Below are 16,063 nucleotides of genomic sequence, written 5' to 3' on the forward strand. Positions count from 1 at the left end.
TTCTTTTTGATCTAAAATGATCATATTTCAGGAAAAAAATTTTTTTACTGAGACAGGCCGAAAACACTCTGGTTTTTTTTGCTTCATGAGTGAATTGGCAATTTGGATGGCTTTTTCCATTCTCACTTAGCTGTATCGTATTAGTATACTAATCAGCACAGGGTGTACTTTAGAACACTTCAGTGAGCTAATGCCTTTTCAAATGTGTTTATGTAGTAACCAATCAGTCTGTATTTTGATGATTAATAAAGTACAGTTTGGAGCTCAGAATTTTTTCCTGTGTATGAGATTCCCACCCCCACCCCCAGCCCTGGGGGTCCTAAAAATTCAACTGAATTATCTTTTTTCTTCAGATTTTTTTTATTATGTTATGTTAATCACCATACTCAACTGAATTATCATTAAACATTAACTCTTCATTATTGATGGTATGTATTTTATTTGCTTCCTCTAGCAAAGTGTCTTCAACCTTATCTGTAAGTAGGATGGGTGTGTAATTTTTCACTCAACCTGGACATTTTTGAGAATGAAGATTTAAAATTCTGGAAGTTTTTTGAAATATATTTTTTTGGCCATCAAAATGATTTCATTACATTGGTAGATCAGTATAGTAGTTCTAGTCAAACATGATTTTCAAAAATAAAATTTACTAAAACATGCTATATTATAACAAAATTAAGTCTTTATATTGATTATCACAATATTAAAAAACACATACAGAATAATAATTTTTGGTATCATATTTTCTATCAGTTTCTTAGCCATACCTGTCTCTAATATTGTGTCACTAATACTTTTCTGAACAGTGTAATTATTTTTCAGTCTAGTTTAACTAGTTTAAATTTTTTCATGAAATTGTCTGTTGTAGTTTTCAGAGTTACGTATTGGGGTTTATAGTTGTTAACCTTTACAGTTTATTCTCTGTAACCAGTAATATTTTTAATTGCTAGTATAATCTATTTGTTGTGATGTACCTGGTTAGCTCAGGAAAAAATTTGCTAAATGGAGAATATTCTTAATTCTCATTTTTTTGTTATTGAAAATTATAAATTTGTCAGCCCCAATATTTTTACAGGTTTTTTTTTTTTTGCCTCTGTTAAGGTACTCTTTTTGACAAATATTTTTATAAGATAAATCTTGTCATAAAAGTTGTCCCTATTTATGATTATTTTACATGTTCCACTAAATTTAAATGCCGCAAAATTGTAGGCTTTCTGTAATTTCATTTCATTCCAGTACCAGTGTCAAATACTTCTTCCACTACTTCACAAGGTTATAAGGAGTTAGCTGTCTCAAGTTGCTTGTGTCTGAGGATACTTTTCAGTGAGTGTTCTGCATGCTGTTGTTGAAAAGAAGGTGTGATATTGTATCTGTGAAGAATCAGGAAAAGAAAGATGGAATTATCACTAGTCCTCTTTCAGATTTCATGGCTTGTTCAACTGGATAAAGCACTTACACTACTAGTTGATACCTTGGCCAAAAGTTAGATGTATATAGTAGAGGTATACTAAATCCATTGTAGTTTATTTTAATGTATTTTAATATAGTGACTAGTAATAATAGTTCATTTAAGAAAATGCAAAATCTGAGGCAAATGGTAAACTGAATGGTATGCTGGGACAACAGATTGTAAATTAAGACTGTCCTAAGCAATCCAGGGCATGTGGAAAGCAGCATGGTATTGTGAAAGAGCATGGAACTTGGAGTGGAATAGACCTGCATTTAACTCTGGGCTTCACCATTTAACAACTTGGATAAGTAAGCTTTTCGAGGTTAGGTGTGTGAGGGTTTTTCAGAGAAGCAAAACCAACAGGATAAACACACACACACACATACACTGATTGATTTTAAGGAATTGGCTTATGTGATTGTGGGTGCTGGCAAATCCTAAATCTGTAGGGCAGGCCAGCAAGCTGGGGACCCAGGGAAGAGTTGATGTTGCATCTGAATCTAAAGGCTTTCTGGAGGCAAAATTCTTTCTTCCTCAGGCAGGGTACTTCAGTCTTTTTTCTTAAGGCCTTCATCTGGTTGGATGAGGCCCACACACATTACTCAAAGTCTACTGATAGAAATTTTAATGACATTAAAAAAAATACCTTTAGGGTAACATCTAGATGGGTGTTTGACCAAACAACTGGGTTAGCCTAGCCAAATTGACACATACAATTAACCTTCACATTAGGTTTCCTAATTTGCAAACTGGAATGATACTATGTGGCTCACAAGGATACTATGGCTCACACTAGTTTTCTTCATTTGCAAACTGGAATGATACTATGTGGCTCACAAGGATTATTAGCATAATGTGTTCTCAAAGTTGGCACTCAATGAATGTTGATTCCTTCCTTCCTTCCATCCTTCCTTCCTTCCTTCCTTCCTTCCTTTTAGATTTTACTTATTTAGGGGCGCCTGGGTGGCTCAGTTGGTTAAGCAGCTGCCTTCAGCCCAGGTCATGATCCTAGGGTTCTGGGATGGAGCCCTGCATCGGGCTCCTTGCTCAGCAGGAGCCTGCTTCTCCCTCTCCCTCTGCTTGCCACTTCCCCTGCTTGTTCTCTCTCTCTCTGGGTCAAACAAATAAATAAAATCTTTAAAAAATTTATTTATTTATTTATTTGACAGAGCATATGAGTGTGGGGGGCAGAGGGAGAGTGAGAAACTAAATGTTGATTTCTTAATCCGGTTTTATACCCATTAAGGCTATAGGTACAACCTTGATGCTTGAAGATTTTTTTCCTGTTTATCTTTGTATTTCTATCTAAGCCTCTCTTGCCCCCTCATCTACTTAATAAGTCCGGTCAAATCTATCTTACAAACATTTATTCAGACCATACCCTTCTTTTCTGGCATTGCCAATGTTCAGATCCTCTACTGGGCCCATTAAAATGATTTCCTAAGTAGCCTTCTACTTTCCATCCTATTTTTCCTCTTCACAAGTAATCAACTAGACCTAATACTATGTTATTAACTCTTGAATCTGTCCCTTTGTCCATTCTCATTTTCTTTACTTTTGGCATGTCAATCCCTTCTTAAGTTGTCTTCTACAGAACTTCAAAATCTTATCTCCACAAGTCCTATCACCATTCAGAACTCCTCATTATTTTCAAACGTAACTGAGCTTTCTGTTGATTGCATGCTTTGTGCATGCTCTTACCTCCATATAGAATCACCCTCTCCCCTTCCGCATTCCTGCACTGATGTTACTTCCATGAAGCCTTCTTGGACTCCCTTCCTGGTTCCAGAGCACTCTTACACGTTCATGTCCAGGTGAACTTGAGCCTTCAGACATTGATATTCCTAAGCTGCCTTTCACATGAGATAGTAAATCTGTTTATTAGCTGACCAAGGGAACCCTTTGAACTGTGGTATGAATTGAATGGCACTCCTTGCCTACAAGTGTTTCAGGTCTGATGATATAAATGTAATCTTTTTGTATATCAGTTTATGTATTCACTCGATTATTTTATCAAAATGGTTTTTGAATTGTATTCATAGGGACCTGGACACTTGGGTTTTAGATGAATGCTGAAGGCTTTGGGCCTTTCACCTGTCTTTAACCAAAGCATTTCACCCCTAATTTGTTATATGTTGGGTTTCTTGGTAAAATTTTATATGAGGAAAAGAAGTTTTGATATCAAAAATAATTTTAAAATTCTTGTTTTATTTTGTCTGCTTGATTCTTAATATATATGTCTGCTTTTATTCACTTTCCTTTCCCCCTCGAAACTAAACCAAACTTTTTGAAATCAAGGATATTTTACTCTTACTCATCGTTGTTTCTCAAATATCTGTTGAAAGAATGCAAATATACAGATTATTGAATAGCATTTAATTTTTAATTATTTATTTTAGTTATCAAGTGGGAATCCTGTATATGAAAAATACTACAGACAGGTAAGATTTTTGTTTCTTTGTTGTCCTAGATTGAATATAAAAATATTTTCAACTCTTGATGGTATATTTGCAGATCACCAGCCATCTCAACACATTTGGTGTGTCTTGTTTTCAATTTCTTGTGCTTTAACCTCCTGCTTAATGCTTTTGACAAGCTATCAGAAAATGAAGGAAAGAGATATTTAAGCCCAAACACTTAATTGCTTAAATGTCTGTCTACCCGTATTATGTATACCATTACATATGTTATAAAATCCATGTAACATTAGATATACTAATGTAGATACAAATATCCAAATTAATTTTAAGCCAAATAGAAAAGACTCTTCTGGTTTTTTGTTTTGTTTTGTTTTTAAAGATTTTATTTATTTATTTGACAGAGAGAGAGAAACCATGAGAGAGGGAATACAAACAGGGAGAGTTGGAGAGGGAGAAGCAGGCTTCATGTGGAGCAGGGAGCACGTGGGGCTGGCTCCCAGGACGCTGGGATCATGACCTGAGCTGAAGGCAGATGCTTAACGCTGAGCCACCCAGGCGCCCCTTTTCTGTTGTTTTTAAGACTTACTAAAGTTTAGGGATGCCTGAGGGGCTCAGTTGGTTAATTGGTTGGCTCTTGATTTCGGCTCAGGGCATGATCTCAGGATTGTGGAATCGAGCTCTTCCCCTACCCCCACCTCGTGGGGCTCCATGCTCAGAGTGGAGTCTGCTTGTTCCTCTCCCTCCACCTTTTCCCCTCCCCTCCCTCATGCCCTTTCTCTTGCATGCATGCTCGCCCTCTCAAATAAATAAAATCTTATTAAAAAGACTTAAGTTTAATTTTCACAAAGTTAAAACTATGATTTTCATACAAATATGAAATGAACATGTGTCAAGGATTTTATTTACCTCAATTAATTACTGGAAGAACCAGTAAGACATAAAAATGAGCATATGAGTTGTAGAGATTTATATTCTCCACCAGACAAAATTCATTTATTGGTATGGACAGGAATCATTGCATTGCCATCAGTTTTCTATAATTTAACTTATATTCCTACTAGGGTAAAAGAGCCTAGTCAATAGAAAGTCAATCAGGGGTGAATACATCAAATCTCTTGAGGGTATAGACTATCTCATTTGCCCATTTCCAAATACTGGATCATTTTTCCTAACAATCTCCTCACCTGTGATCATGATCATAGAAAAGGCTATAATTTGACCTGGCTATTTACATAATTACAGCAAGTTTATTAATGAACCATTGTAAGTCTCCTTGGGTATGACTTGCAAATCTACAGACATATAGTCACTATTTAACAACTTCTGAGCCTGGAGAATTAGTTTCTACCTGAAATTTCTAAAGAATCTTGGATTGTACTTTTTAAAGCCTTTGCTGTTTTTCCTCTATCTTGAGACCAGGACCCAAACCTTAGAAATTCTTTCCCCCATATTTCATCTGCAGCACATATAAATTTGAATGAATTTATCTCATCTTGAGGTTTCCCATATCTGCTAAGGTTCCTAGCTTGCTAAGTGACCTTGCTTTACTATCTCTGAGTCTGGGACCTTATAAACCAGGTTGCAGGCCCTTTTTCTTGGGAGGGCTTTCTAGACATTGTCTCTGCATAAGTCAGTCCTTTTTCCTTAATAGTGGCTTTTTCTTTCTGAATAAAAGATACCTATTCTCACATAGGCCTTATTTTTTCTTAAGATTTTATTTAATTATTTGACAGAGAGAGACAGCGAGAGTGGGAACACAAGCAGGGGGAGTGGGAGAGGGAGAAGCAGGCTTCCCACTGAGGGGGAGCCTGATATGGGGCTCGATCCCAGGACCCTGGGATCATGACCTGAGCTGAAGGCAGACGCTTAATGACTGAGCCACCCAGGTGCTTTATTTTGTGCAGTTTATTTATTCAACTATATCCTGAGAAAAAGAAAAAATTAACCTGTTAATAACTATATTGCCATAAAAATAAGGACATTCCATTGAAAGATTTGTTTTTGAGTTCTGAAAGGTCAGTGAAAATCAGATACCATTGAAAGCTATTTCATTCAGTTTACAAAGCAGAGCCTACTAAATTGAGGGTTAAAAATAACATAAGGAGAAAAAAAGAAAGGGCTTTTCTACATATCCATTAGAAAACAGAATATTAAAAATAATACCAATAGTATTCCAAGTTAATAACCATAATTAAATATTCCTCAACAGTTTATTCAGTCCTGTGTAATTAATTCTTCTTCCCCTGAATCTTGGGTGAGGAGTCTGATTTCATGAAATAAAACTACTTCTGGACTGCATAGTCCCAGATATTCTTTCTGACTTAGTTCACCAGTACAGTCTGAGAGTTGTCTAAAGTGATATCAGCTCAGAAGTCTTTATATAAAAGTCTATGTTTTGAAGGGTTAATAATTCAGATTATGTGGGATAGTTCTTTCCATGAGGCTCTGAAACTGTCTTTCTTTGTCTTTGATGAAGACACAGATTCTAACCTGTAGCTTATGGCAGAGCGAGCCTTTGGGCAAGTGTCAGAGTATAACAGAAACTCCTGTACATGATAGAGACTAAATGACTGTGTTTTAATTTATTATAGTAACCAAAAGAATGGAAGATAGTAAAATTGGAATATGATACATAAATATTTCATGAGCGTTTGATCAGTGTTTCCCTTGATGGTCTTTCTGTTTAGGTCATGCTAGGGATAATGTCCCCCCACCCCAACCCCCCAGTCAGGGAGTAGGCAAAGAAGAAGGAGTTCTGCAGATTTTTAGAGGCAGGTTTCTCAACCCTTTTTGTACTTCCTTGTTACCCCAAATTTGGATTGGGCAATTTTTTCTTTTTTGCTGAGTGCCTGATTTGTCCAATATTCCTTTGAAAGAAAGGATTGCTCTTTTGTGTCTTTGCTGGGATTGGCCTGTCTGAAATGCTTTGTGTATGTTTACAACAAAATCTTTTAACTAAACTGGAAAAACAGCTAGCTCACAAATATCCTTGAATCATGTTACTTTTCCCATGACTTTTTTAAAATTTACTTTTCATTTTTACAAACAATTTTACTTTAGGAAATTTTTACAGAAATGAAAATCATTTTTTTTTAGCTATTTTTCTGTTTTAAAGGAAAATCCCTATCAATTAAAATGATGTGTTTCTGTTAATGTGCTTTAGGAACTTAAGAATTATTAAAATGTTTCCTGAAGATTATTATGGAATCACTGCTGGTTTTAGAGCTGATACAGCTTTGATTTTTTTTTTAAGTGTTGCAGTTTCTAAGAATAAGTATAAAAGGAGAAGTTAATGATTTAAAGATGTTTGAAAAAAACAGATAACATATACAGCTATTCCCATTTGTCAAAAGACCTCTCCAGGAAATGCTGCCCTTTTCCTCCTGTTACTATTAAGTTTATTAGAATTTATTTATTTATAAATTTATTTGCGAGAGAGAGAGCATGAGCAGGAGGAGGAACAGAGGGAGAGGGAGAAGCAGACTCCCTGCTGAGCAGAGTCCGATATGGGGCTTGATCCCAGGACCTTGGGATCATGACCTGAGCTGAAGGCAGACGCTTAACTAACTGAGCCACCCAGGTGCCCCGAATTTATTAGAATTTAAGGGGTACCGGGCGCCTGGGTGGCTCAGTCGTTAAGCATCTGCCTTCAGCTCAGGTCATGGTCCCAGGGTCCTGGGATAGAGCCCTGCATCGGGCTCCCTGCTCCGCAGGAAGCCTGCTTCTCCCTCTCCCACTCCCTCTGCTTGTGTTCCCTCTCTCATTGTCTCTCTCTGTCAAATAAATAAATAAAGTCTTAAAAAAAAAAGAATTTAAATGGTACCTATAGAAGACTTAGAGTCAGAAGATATATGTTAATGTTGTGACTCCCCTAATTTTGCTCTACTTCCTCTGAGCTTCAGTTTTCCCATTTGTGTAATGGGTGTGATATAAAAAAACTTTGTAAATTGCCAGTGCTATTGAGATGGTATTCTACACATGTGGTTCTCCATATATTTCTTGCCTTTGTTAGTCAAAGGATTCCTGTTCCCTTTTTGAAAAAGCCAGTTCCCAAGTCACAGGGAGGAAGGCAGGTAAAATGATGATAATTTTGTCTTTGTGGTTGTCATCAACTTATGGTTTGTATCTTTTCAGGTTGATACAGGCAATACTGGAAGGGTATTGGCTTCTGATGCTGCTGTTTTCCTGAAAAGATCAGGGCTTCCAGACTTGATACTTGGAAAGGTAGTATTTGTTCATTTTATTTTTTATTTTTATTTTTTAAAAAGATTTTATTTATTTATTCATGAGAGAGAAAGAGGCAGAGGGAGAAGCAGGTTCCCCAAGGAGCAGGGATCCCGTTGCAGGACTTGATCCCAGGATCCCGGAATCATGACCTGAGCCGAAGGTAGACGCTCAACCAACCACCCAGGCGCCCATATTAATGAATATTTATTTAGTAGTATAAATAAATTGGATGCAAATTTAGAAAGATACCATCAAGAAACTTAGAAGTAAGAATTGAATCATTGAAGTAGTTACAGTAATGCAATGGGGGGAATTTGTGGTGCAGTGATTTACCCTTTTGAAAAGTAAGGTGTTTTTCAGATTTTTAGAAAACCAATTTCTTTTTAGTGGGATGAAATGAGGAAGTAATAGTACATTTGGGTATTGTGGGGAGAAACAGTGCAGACTGGGAACCTTGCCACCCACTCAGAGAGTTGGCTCTATCTCTGCTTCCTCTATTATAACTGTCTCTAACTGTGTTTAATTTGTGGTGAATAGAATTGGGGATGAGAGGCTTAGAAAAGAGCACAAAAAAGTGGAAAGTCCCTCTTCTGGCTAAATCTCCCTATGAATCCTTATACATGATATTGATAATAGTTATTATAAGTTAATAATTTAATTATTCACAGATAAACATGAACTATTTCAACTTGCCCATAAGGAAGAATATCAACTTAACATGAATCTAAAATCAAGGTAGTAGATTCTAGTAGAAAGAGCATTGGATTTGGAGTTAGAACCTGGGTTAATGAAAAAGGCATTGGACTTGGAAGTTAGAACCTGGGTTTCACTTCTTTCCTTGATGCCTTGAATGTTCTTGAGTAAGTATCTCCACTGGGCCTTAGTTTCTTTCTGTAGGATTGCACTAAATGACCTCTAAGGTTTCTTTCCACTTTCAATTCTATGATTCTTAAATCTGAGGACCAAAGAGAATGAAGTTGTAAATTACAGGGATTTAATTTATCTTTAAGATGATTTTTGTTTAAAATATAGATTGACTTTTTTTTTTTCTTTCTGAATTTCAGATTTGGGATTTAGCTGACACAAATGGCAAAGGAATCCTGAACAAACAAGTAAGATTCAGAGATACATACGAAAAATTTTTTGAGTGCTTCAGAATAAAAAATAACCAGGACTTTTTTCTAATTTTAAACTAGGAATTGGTTTTTTACCAACATTAGGGTTTTGCGAGGGCAAGTGTTATAACAATATATTGGAAAATATTTCCAATTCAGTAGACTGATTAAAGTAACTGATTCCCAGAGGTGAGTGTTCATTTGGTGACATTGTTCTCCTGGAATGTCTTAGTCTGTTGGGGCTTCTCTAACAGGATAACACAGACTGGTTGGCTTATAAATAGCAGAAATTTATTGCTCACAGTTCTGGAGGTTGGAAGTACAAGGTCAGGCTCCCAGCCTGTTTGGATGAGGACTGTCTCCTTGGTCAGGGCTTCTTGTATCCTTACAAGGCAGAAGGGGCTAGGGATCTTTCTGGACTCTCTTTTTTAAAGCACTAATCCCATTCATGAGGGCCCCACCCTGATGTCTTAAACACTTCTCAAAGGCCCTACCCCCTAATACCATTACCTTTGGAGGTTAGGATTTCAACATTCAGTTTCTTGTACAGTATACTTACTTGTGAGTATTCTGGTCTAGGTCTTACTTTTGGCATATAAACCAAAAAATGGTTTACAGGCCATAAGTAAACCCTAGACTAGAAATACATGAAAGCGTTTATGGGTATTGGATACCATCAGTGTACTTTGAAATTCAGCTTGTTGGGGATGAATTTCAGAGTTCCATAGGATTGAATTCCAAGCTTGTTGCATGCTGATACATTGGCTGAGTACTGCTACTCAAAGTTAATTCTCCCATATGGGATAGCTGAAACAACATCATACTCAGAAAAGGGATGGGAAATTTAGATGAGAGGGTCAGAATATCCAGTCCCTTAATTAAGATTCCAGGGTTAGATTGTAGTCCCCATTGGAGCCCCTGAGCAGGAGGGCCAGTTGGTCCATTGGAGACATAGGAAGACTAACATCATATGGGCAGCCAGGGTACTGTGTGCTCAGTCAGCAAATATTTGAGTACCTATTTTGAGTCACACTTTGGAAATGCAGAGGTGTACATGACAGGTGTAGTCTCTGTCTTCATGAGTTTGTAGTATAATAAATTCTTCACTGATATTCCTGGACTTTGGATGTTGAGTTTGAATTGTCTTTGTTAAATCCAGGTGGCTGGATTTGTGGTTCTGCAGTTAAACTTTTTTTTTTTTTTAAGATTTTATTTATTTTTTGACAGAGAGCGAAAGAGGGAACACAAGCAGGGGGAGTGGAAGAGGGAGAAGCAGGTTTCCCGCTGAGCAGGGAGCCCAATGCGGGGCTCGATCCCAGGACCTGGGATCATGACCTGAGCTGAAGGCAGACGCTTAACGACTGAGCCACCCAGGCGCCCCTGCAGTTAAACTTTGATATTTGCATTGGAGAAACAGATTTTTGAATTAACATCAAGGAAAGAAAAGAAACCAATATTTATTGAGTTTCTATGTGCCAAAAATGACAGTAGGTGTTTTCTTTCTATAGTATGTTTTTTATTTTGTTCCTCATAATACATGGCAAGGTAGGTATTAGAAAAATTTTGCAGAAAAATTTTATTTAACTTGCCCATGGCCTCACAACTTTAAATAGCAGAACTAGAATTTAATGCAGGACTATTTCACTTCAGAGTCCGTCCATACTATGGGGGTAGACCTGATTACCTAAGAGTAATTGAATTTCATCAGTGAGAAAGGAAAGAGGGTTGATGTTGGAGTACTCAGAATACCAGCATTTATTTATTTATTTATTAAAAGTTTAATTATTTGAGAGAGAGAGAGAGAGTGCAAGCACATGAAGGGGGAGGGGCAGAGGGAAAGGGAGAAGCAGACTTCCTGCTGAGCAGGGAGCCTGCAGGGCTCAGTCCCAGGACCCTGGGATCATGACCTGAGCTGAAGGCAGATGCTTAACCAACTGAGCTGCCCAGCCACCCAGAATACCAGCATTTAAAGGTTGGAGGACTCCCCCCTCTCATACTCTCTCTCTCTATCTCATTCTCTCTCTCAAATAAATAAAATCTTTTAAATTAAAAAAAACAAAAGGGGGCACCTGGGTGGCTCAGTTGGTTAAGCAACTGCCTTCGGCTCAGGTCATGATCCTGGAGTCCGAGGATCGAGTCCCGCATTGGGCTCCTTGCTCAGCGGGGAGTCTGCTTCTCCCTCTGACCCTCCCCCCTCTCATGCTCTCTCTCTCTATCTCATTCTCTCTCTCAAATAAATAAATAAAATCTTTAAAAAAAATAAAAAAATAAAGTTTGGAGGAAGCATTGACGCCAAGAGAAGAGACTTGAAAGGTCAGAGGAAAGGTAGAAGAATTTTATGAAGCTATGTTGGTGGAAGAGAGTTTCTGGGAGTTATCATACTGTCCAGACTTCCAAAAGAATAAGCGGGATGAGGTGGGTTTTTTTGTGTTTTGTTTTGTTTTTTGAGGCTATTGTATTTGGTAGCTAAGAGGTTATTTGTGACATAGGCATTGGTTTCTCTAGCTAATGGTGGGAGTTGAAGTCAGATTGTATAAAAGCTTGTGGAGTGAATGAAAAGGGAAGGGGAGATCTTGAAATACCATCTTTTCAAGAAATTTGTGAGTGAAGGCAAGGTATTGTATAAAGCAGACAAACCTGCAAGGTTCTAAGAATAGGTTAGGAATTGGGTAAGAAGGGTATAGGTGAGAATAGGAGGTTTGAGAAAAGTGGTGATGAGTTGATTGCATCAGCAACTATACTAAGTTCTAAATGATTATAACTGGAGTAAAAGCATTTGTTATGTCTTTTCCCAGACCTGACTTTAACTCAGAACAGCTGGAAACCAGCATCTCTGCATTTATTTATTAAATTTTGGACTGAGGTTTCAAGTGCCAAAAATCCAAGGACCTTTGGGAGAGATTTTCAAGTATTTTGAAGTCAGGCAGTTATGTAATTGTTTTAGATGCTGCACAGTAGCTCTGTATTCTCTGTAGCTTTCCTGGAATAGCAGTGGTTGAGTCACTTCAGTGATTGGCCCTGTTTCAAAATTTATCATCTGAAATCCAGAGATGACTTTTGATAACATTCAGTTATTTTCTTCTAGGCGTTTTCCAGACTCTTTTTCCTCAATTAAATGATAAAAACAATTTTAACATCATTAAATGTTTTTGAAGCATGTATTTATTAATTTTGTATAATTTCCACTATCCGTATGTATCACAGTTTATTTAAGTATTTTCCCATTACATTAATACTTTTTGCTATTTATAATGTTAAGAACATCTTTGTACATATATATCTTCTTAATTTTAAAACAAGTGCTTTTAGGCAAATGTGCTGTTATTTTTGTTGCTACATAAAGATCTTGGAATAATTATGAATTGTTTTATATTTTCAGATTGCAAGTGTGTGGATGGATGGATGGATAGATAATGCACTGAATTTCATGCTTCTCTTTCTCAGGAATTCTTTGTTGCTTTGCGTCTTGTGGCATGTGCCCAGAATGGATTGGAGGTTTCACTGAGTAGCTTAAACCTGGCTGTCCCTCCACCAAGATTTGTAAGAAATGATCTTAAATTTAAATTGTATTTAATTAAAAAAATGATACTACATGATTTAAAAATTAAAATTGCCATATTAAAAAAAATTCCCCTAACCCCTATCACCCAGCTACCTGATTTTTTTTCTTAATGGTTACTGCTGTTATTAGTTTCTTATATATCCTTCCAGACTTATTATATGTGTATATAAAGAAATATAAATACCCACTTCCTCATTTTACATTGATAGTAGTGTACAATTAACACAATTCTATACCTTTTTAAATAATATGTTTTAGAGATCTTTACATAAAAGCGTCTTTATTCTTTTTTATAGCTGTATAGTATTTCCTTGCTTCTATTTACATAAAATTTTTAAAGTTTTTATTTAAATTCCAGTTAGTTAACATACAGTGTAATACTAGTTTCAGGTGTACAGTATAGTGATTCAACACTTCCATACAACACCCGGTGCTCATCACAGCAAGTGCCTTCCTTAATCCCCATCACCTGTTTAACCTATCCCCCCACACCTCCCCTTTACCATAATTTATTTAACTTCCTATCGATAGGTTTTTAGCTTGTTTCTAATCTTTTATTATTAAAAAAATGCTGCAATGAAAAATAATCTTGGATATATGTCATTTTGTATGTGCAGAAATATATTTATATGTGCATATTCTCAGAAGTGGAATTGCTGTTTCAGAAGTTTGCTCATTTGTGCAATTTTCATACATAATATCAACTTGTCTTCCATAATGGTTGTACTCATTTACAGTCCTGCCATCAATTGGCTGAGTGCACTTTTGCTAACATACTGTTGTTAAACTCTTTGATCCTTGTCAATTTGAGAGGTGACAAATGGAATGTTAAGTGTAGTTTTAATTTGCCCATCTGGTTTTATAGAGTGAGTTTGAGTAGTTTTTGTCATGCTTAGGGGCCATTTACATTACCTTTATGTGAAATGTCTGTTTAAAGCTTTTGCCCATTTTTCTTAGGTTATTGGTCTTTTTTTTTAAATTGAATTCTAGAGGCTACACACACACACACACACACACACACACACACAATTTTTTCTCCAGTTTGTCATTTGTCTTTTGACATTGTGATTTTTTTTCCATAAGGTCATTGTTCTTTATGTAAATGAGTTAATAGGATTTAATTTTTTATCGTTTCTTTTTTCACATTTATGTTAGTCTTGATATCAAGTATGAGTATGGATTCAAATTTATGTTTTTTTCAAGTTGGCTACTTTATAGACCCAATACAGTTTATTAAATAACCAGTTTTTTCCTTACTGATTTGAAATGCCACCTCAGTCATGTATTTTGGTTTCTTTTTGGATTTTTCTCTTCTTTTTGATCTGTTTATCCATATGCTCATCTCATATTGTTTTAATTATCATATTTGGTAATTTGTTTTTACATCTGATAGGGCTAGTCCTCCCTACCCTATCCCCCTTTTCAGAAGTTTCATGTCTCTTACTTTTTTTTGGTTTATTTGTTTTAGATTTTATTTATTTATTTGAGAGAGAGAGCATGAGTGAGGGTTGGTCAGGGTTAGAAGGAGAGGGAGAAGCATATTCCCTGCTGAGCAGGAAGCCTGACACAGGGCTTGATCCCAGGACCCTGAGATCATGACCTAAGCCGAAGGCAGACACTTAACAGACTGAGCCACCCAGGCACTATGACTCTTAGTTGCTTTTAAATTCAGTATTTTAAAAGTATTTGGTCTGAGTATTAGGAATTCAGCTTCAGTTTTGAGAATTTCTGCATTTGTAAGTTTAGGCATGGAATCAGAGGGTTAATTTAGGGATTTGTTTCCTAACTATATTATTATAAAAATGTTTCAATATATCCATCTGTCTCTACAAGCAGATAAATATAACAACTTGGGTATGCTGTTAATAGGTTCATGTACTTGTAACTTAAGAAATCTTAAGTTGGGTTCTTGTCCCAGTTTGCTTTCCTTATATAGTGCTGGAAAAAAGTCATCAGTTAACAGGGCCACAAATATTTTAGTTACATTGAGATATCTTTATCTTGATATCAGTTGTAATAAGATTTCTTCTATAACACTTAAATGTTTCAGTTAGTGCTCTAATATCATTTATGCAGCTAACTCAGATAACTTCGTTTTTGTTTCATTTGTATTTAGATGATAGTCTAATAGAGTCAATATAAAATAGTGTTGTGTGTGCTTTGAGTTCCAAATTTTGTATGAATGTATTTAAATCCAAAGACCACTTTTTCTTTGTTGTTTATTGATGTGAGGTTTTCAACTCTTCATGTGCCCTATTTTCCTTTCTAGCATGATACCAGTAGTCCTTTGCTAATCAGTGGAACTTCTGTAGCTGAGCTCCCATGGGCTGTAAAAGTAAGTAAACTTTGTAACTGCTTTTTCCTTACCACTGCTTTGCTTCCTACCCACATAATCCTCTTCCCCTAGTTCCAAAATCTATTGTAATCTGCATGAGATTTTCATTTTTACTGTAGGAAAAATAGTAGTACTAGAAATCTTTTGAGAGATCTTAGTGTTCTGTCAATCATTTTGTGACAATATGGCTTAATCTCATTTGTTACAGTATAAACTAAAAATGGTGATGTCATAATCCTATTTTATGAATAAGTAGTTCACCCCACTGGTATTATTTCCTGTTTGAAAATTATGGTTAACCAGATAATTCTCCTTATGGCTCTAAAACTTAACAGTTTTGTATTAAGTCTTTTTCTGAAGTGGGTCATTTTATCTGTTTGGAGACATCACACTAGTTATAGCTATCTTACCAGATTTTTTAATTTGTAATTTTTAAATAATACTAGAATATAGCAGATCAAATGACCTTTAATAAATATGAACAGTTTTGTCAGAAAGTCATTTGGTTTGTAGGTCTGCTTGTGTGTTCTTAACTAATTCTAAAAAGTATAGGGATCTGGCTTTGGGCAAATCACAAATGATAGGGTTTTTTTTTTTTAAGATTTATTTATTTATTTTAGAGAGAGAGAGAGAGAGCACACATGCAAGAGGGGGGAGGGGCAGAAGGAGAGCATCTCAAGCAGACTCCCCTCTGAGTGCGGAGCCCAACTTGGGGCTCAACCTGGGGCTCGATCTCATAACCCTGAGATGATGACCTGAGCAGAAATCAAGAGTCTGACTCTCAACCGATGGAGCTACCCAAGTGCTCCACAAACAGTAGTTTTTTATGTTATACAGATAACTTCCCAGGATTCTAGGGAATGTCCTTTTATCAATAAGAAAAGGAAATCTTGCTTTGGGAAAAATGGGGGAAACTTGATGTTTATTCCTATGGTGGTTATTTTCTTTTTAAAA

The 16,063-nt window shown here is 36.2% G+C and overlaps 1 protein-coding gene across 3 annotated transcripts in view; it reads left to right on the forward strand.

The window, feature by feature from the left end:
• Nucleotides 1-16,063, forward strand: part of EPS15 (epidermal growth factor receptor pathway substrate 15) — a 139,659-nt gene that overhangs the window by 29,424 nt on the left and 94,172 nt on the right. For all 3 annotated transcript variants that reach the window (XR_012379485.1, XM_025871587.2, XM_025871588.2), the window contains exons 2-6: nt 3,850-3,891; nt 8,005-8,094; nt 9,162-9,209; nt 12,657-12,752; nt 15,044-15,109. Coding sequence is in view for 2 of the 3 variants with exons in the window: in XM_025871587.2 (XP_025727372.1) it covers nt 3,850-3,891; nt 8,005-8,094; nt 9,162-9,209; nt 12,657-12,752; nt 15,044-15,109 (342 nt within the window). In the remaining variant the exon portion in view is untranslated. The remainder of the gene's footprint in view (nt 1-3,849; nt 3,892-8,004; nt 8,095-9,161; nt 9,210-12,656; nt 12,753-15,043; nt 15,110-16,063) is intronic.

This window comes from Callorhinus ursinus, unplaced genomic scaffold (assembly GCF_003265705.2).
Source record: "Callorhinus ursinus isolate GAN/ISIS: 27379988/994484 unplaced genomic scaffold, GSC_fseal_2.0 scaffold9, whole genome shotgun sequence".
NCBI classification, from domain to species: domain Eukaryota; kingdom Metazoa; phylum Chordata; class Mammalia; order Carnivora; family Otariidae; genus Callorhinus; species Callorhinus ursinus.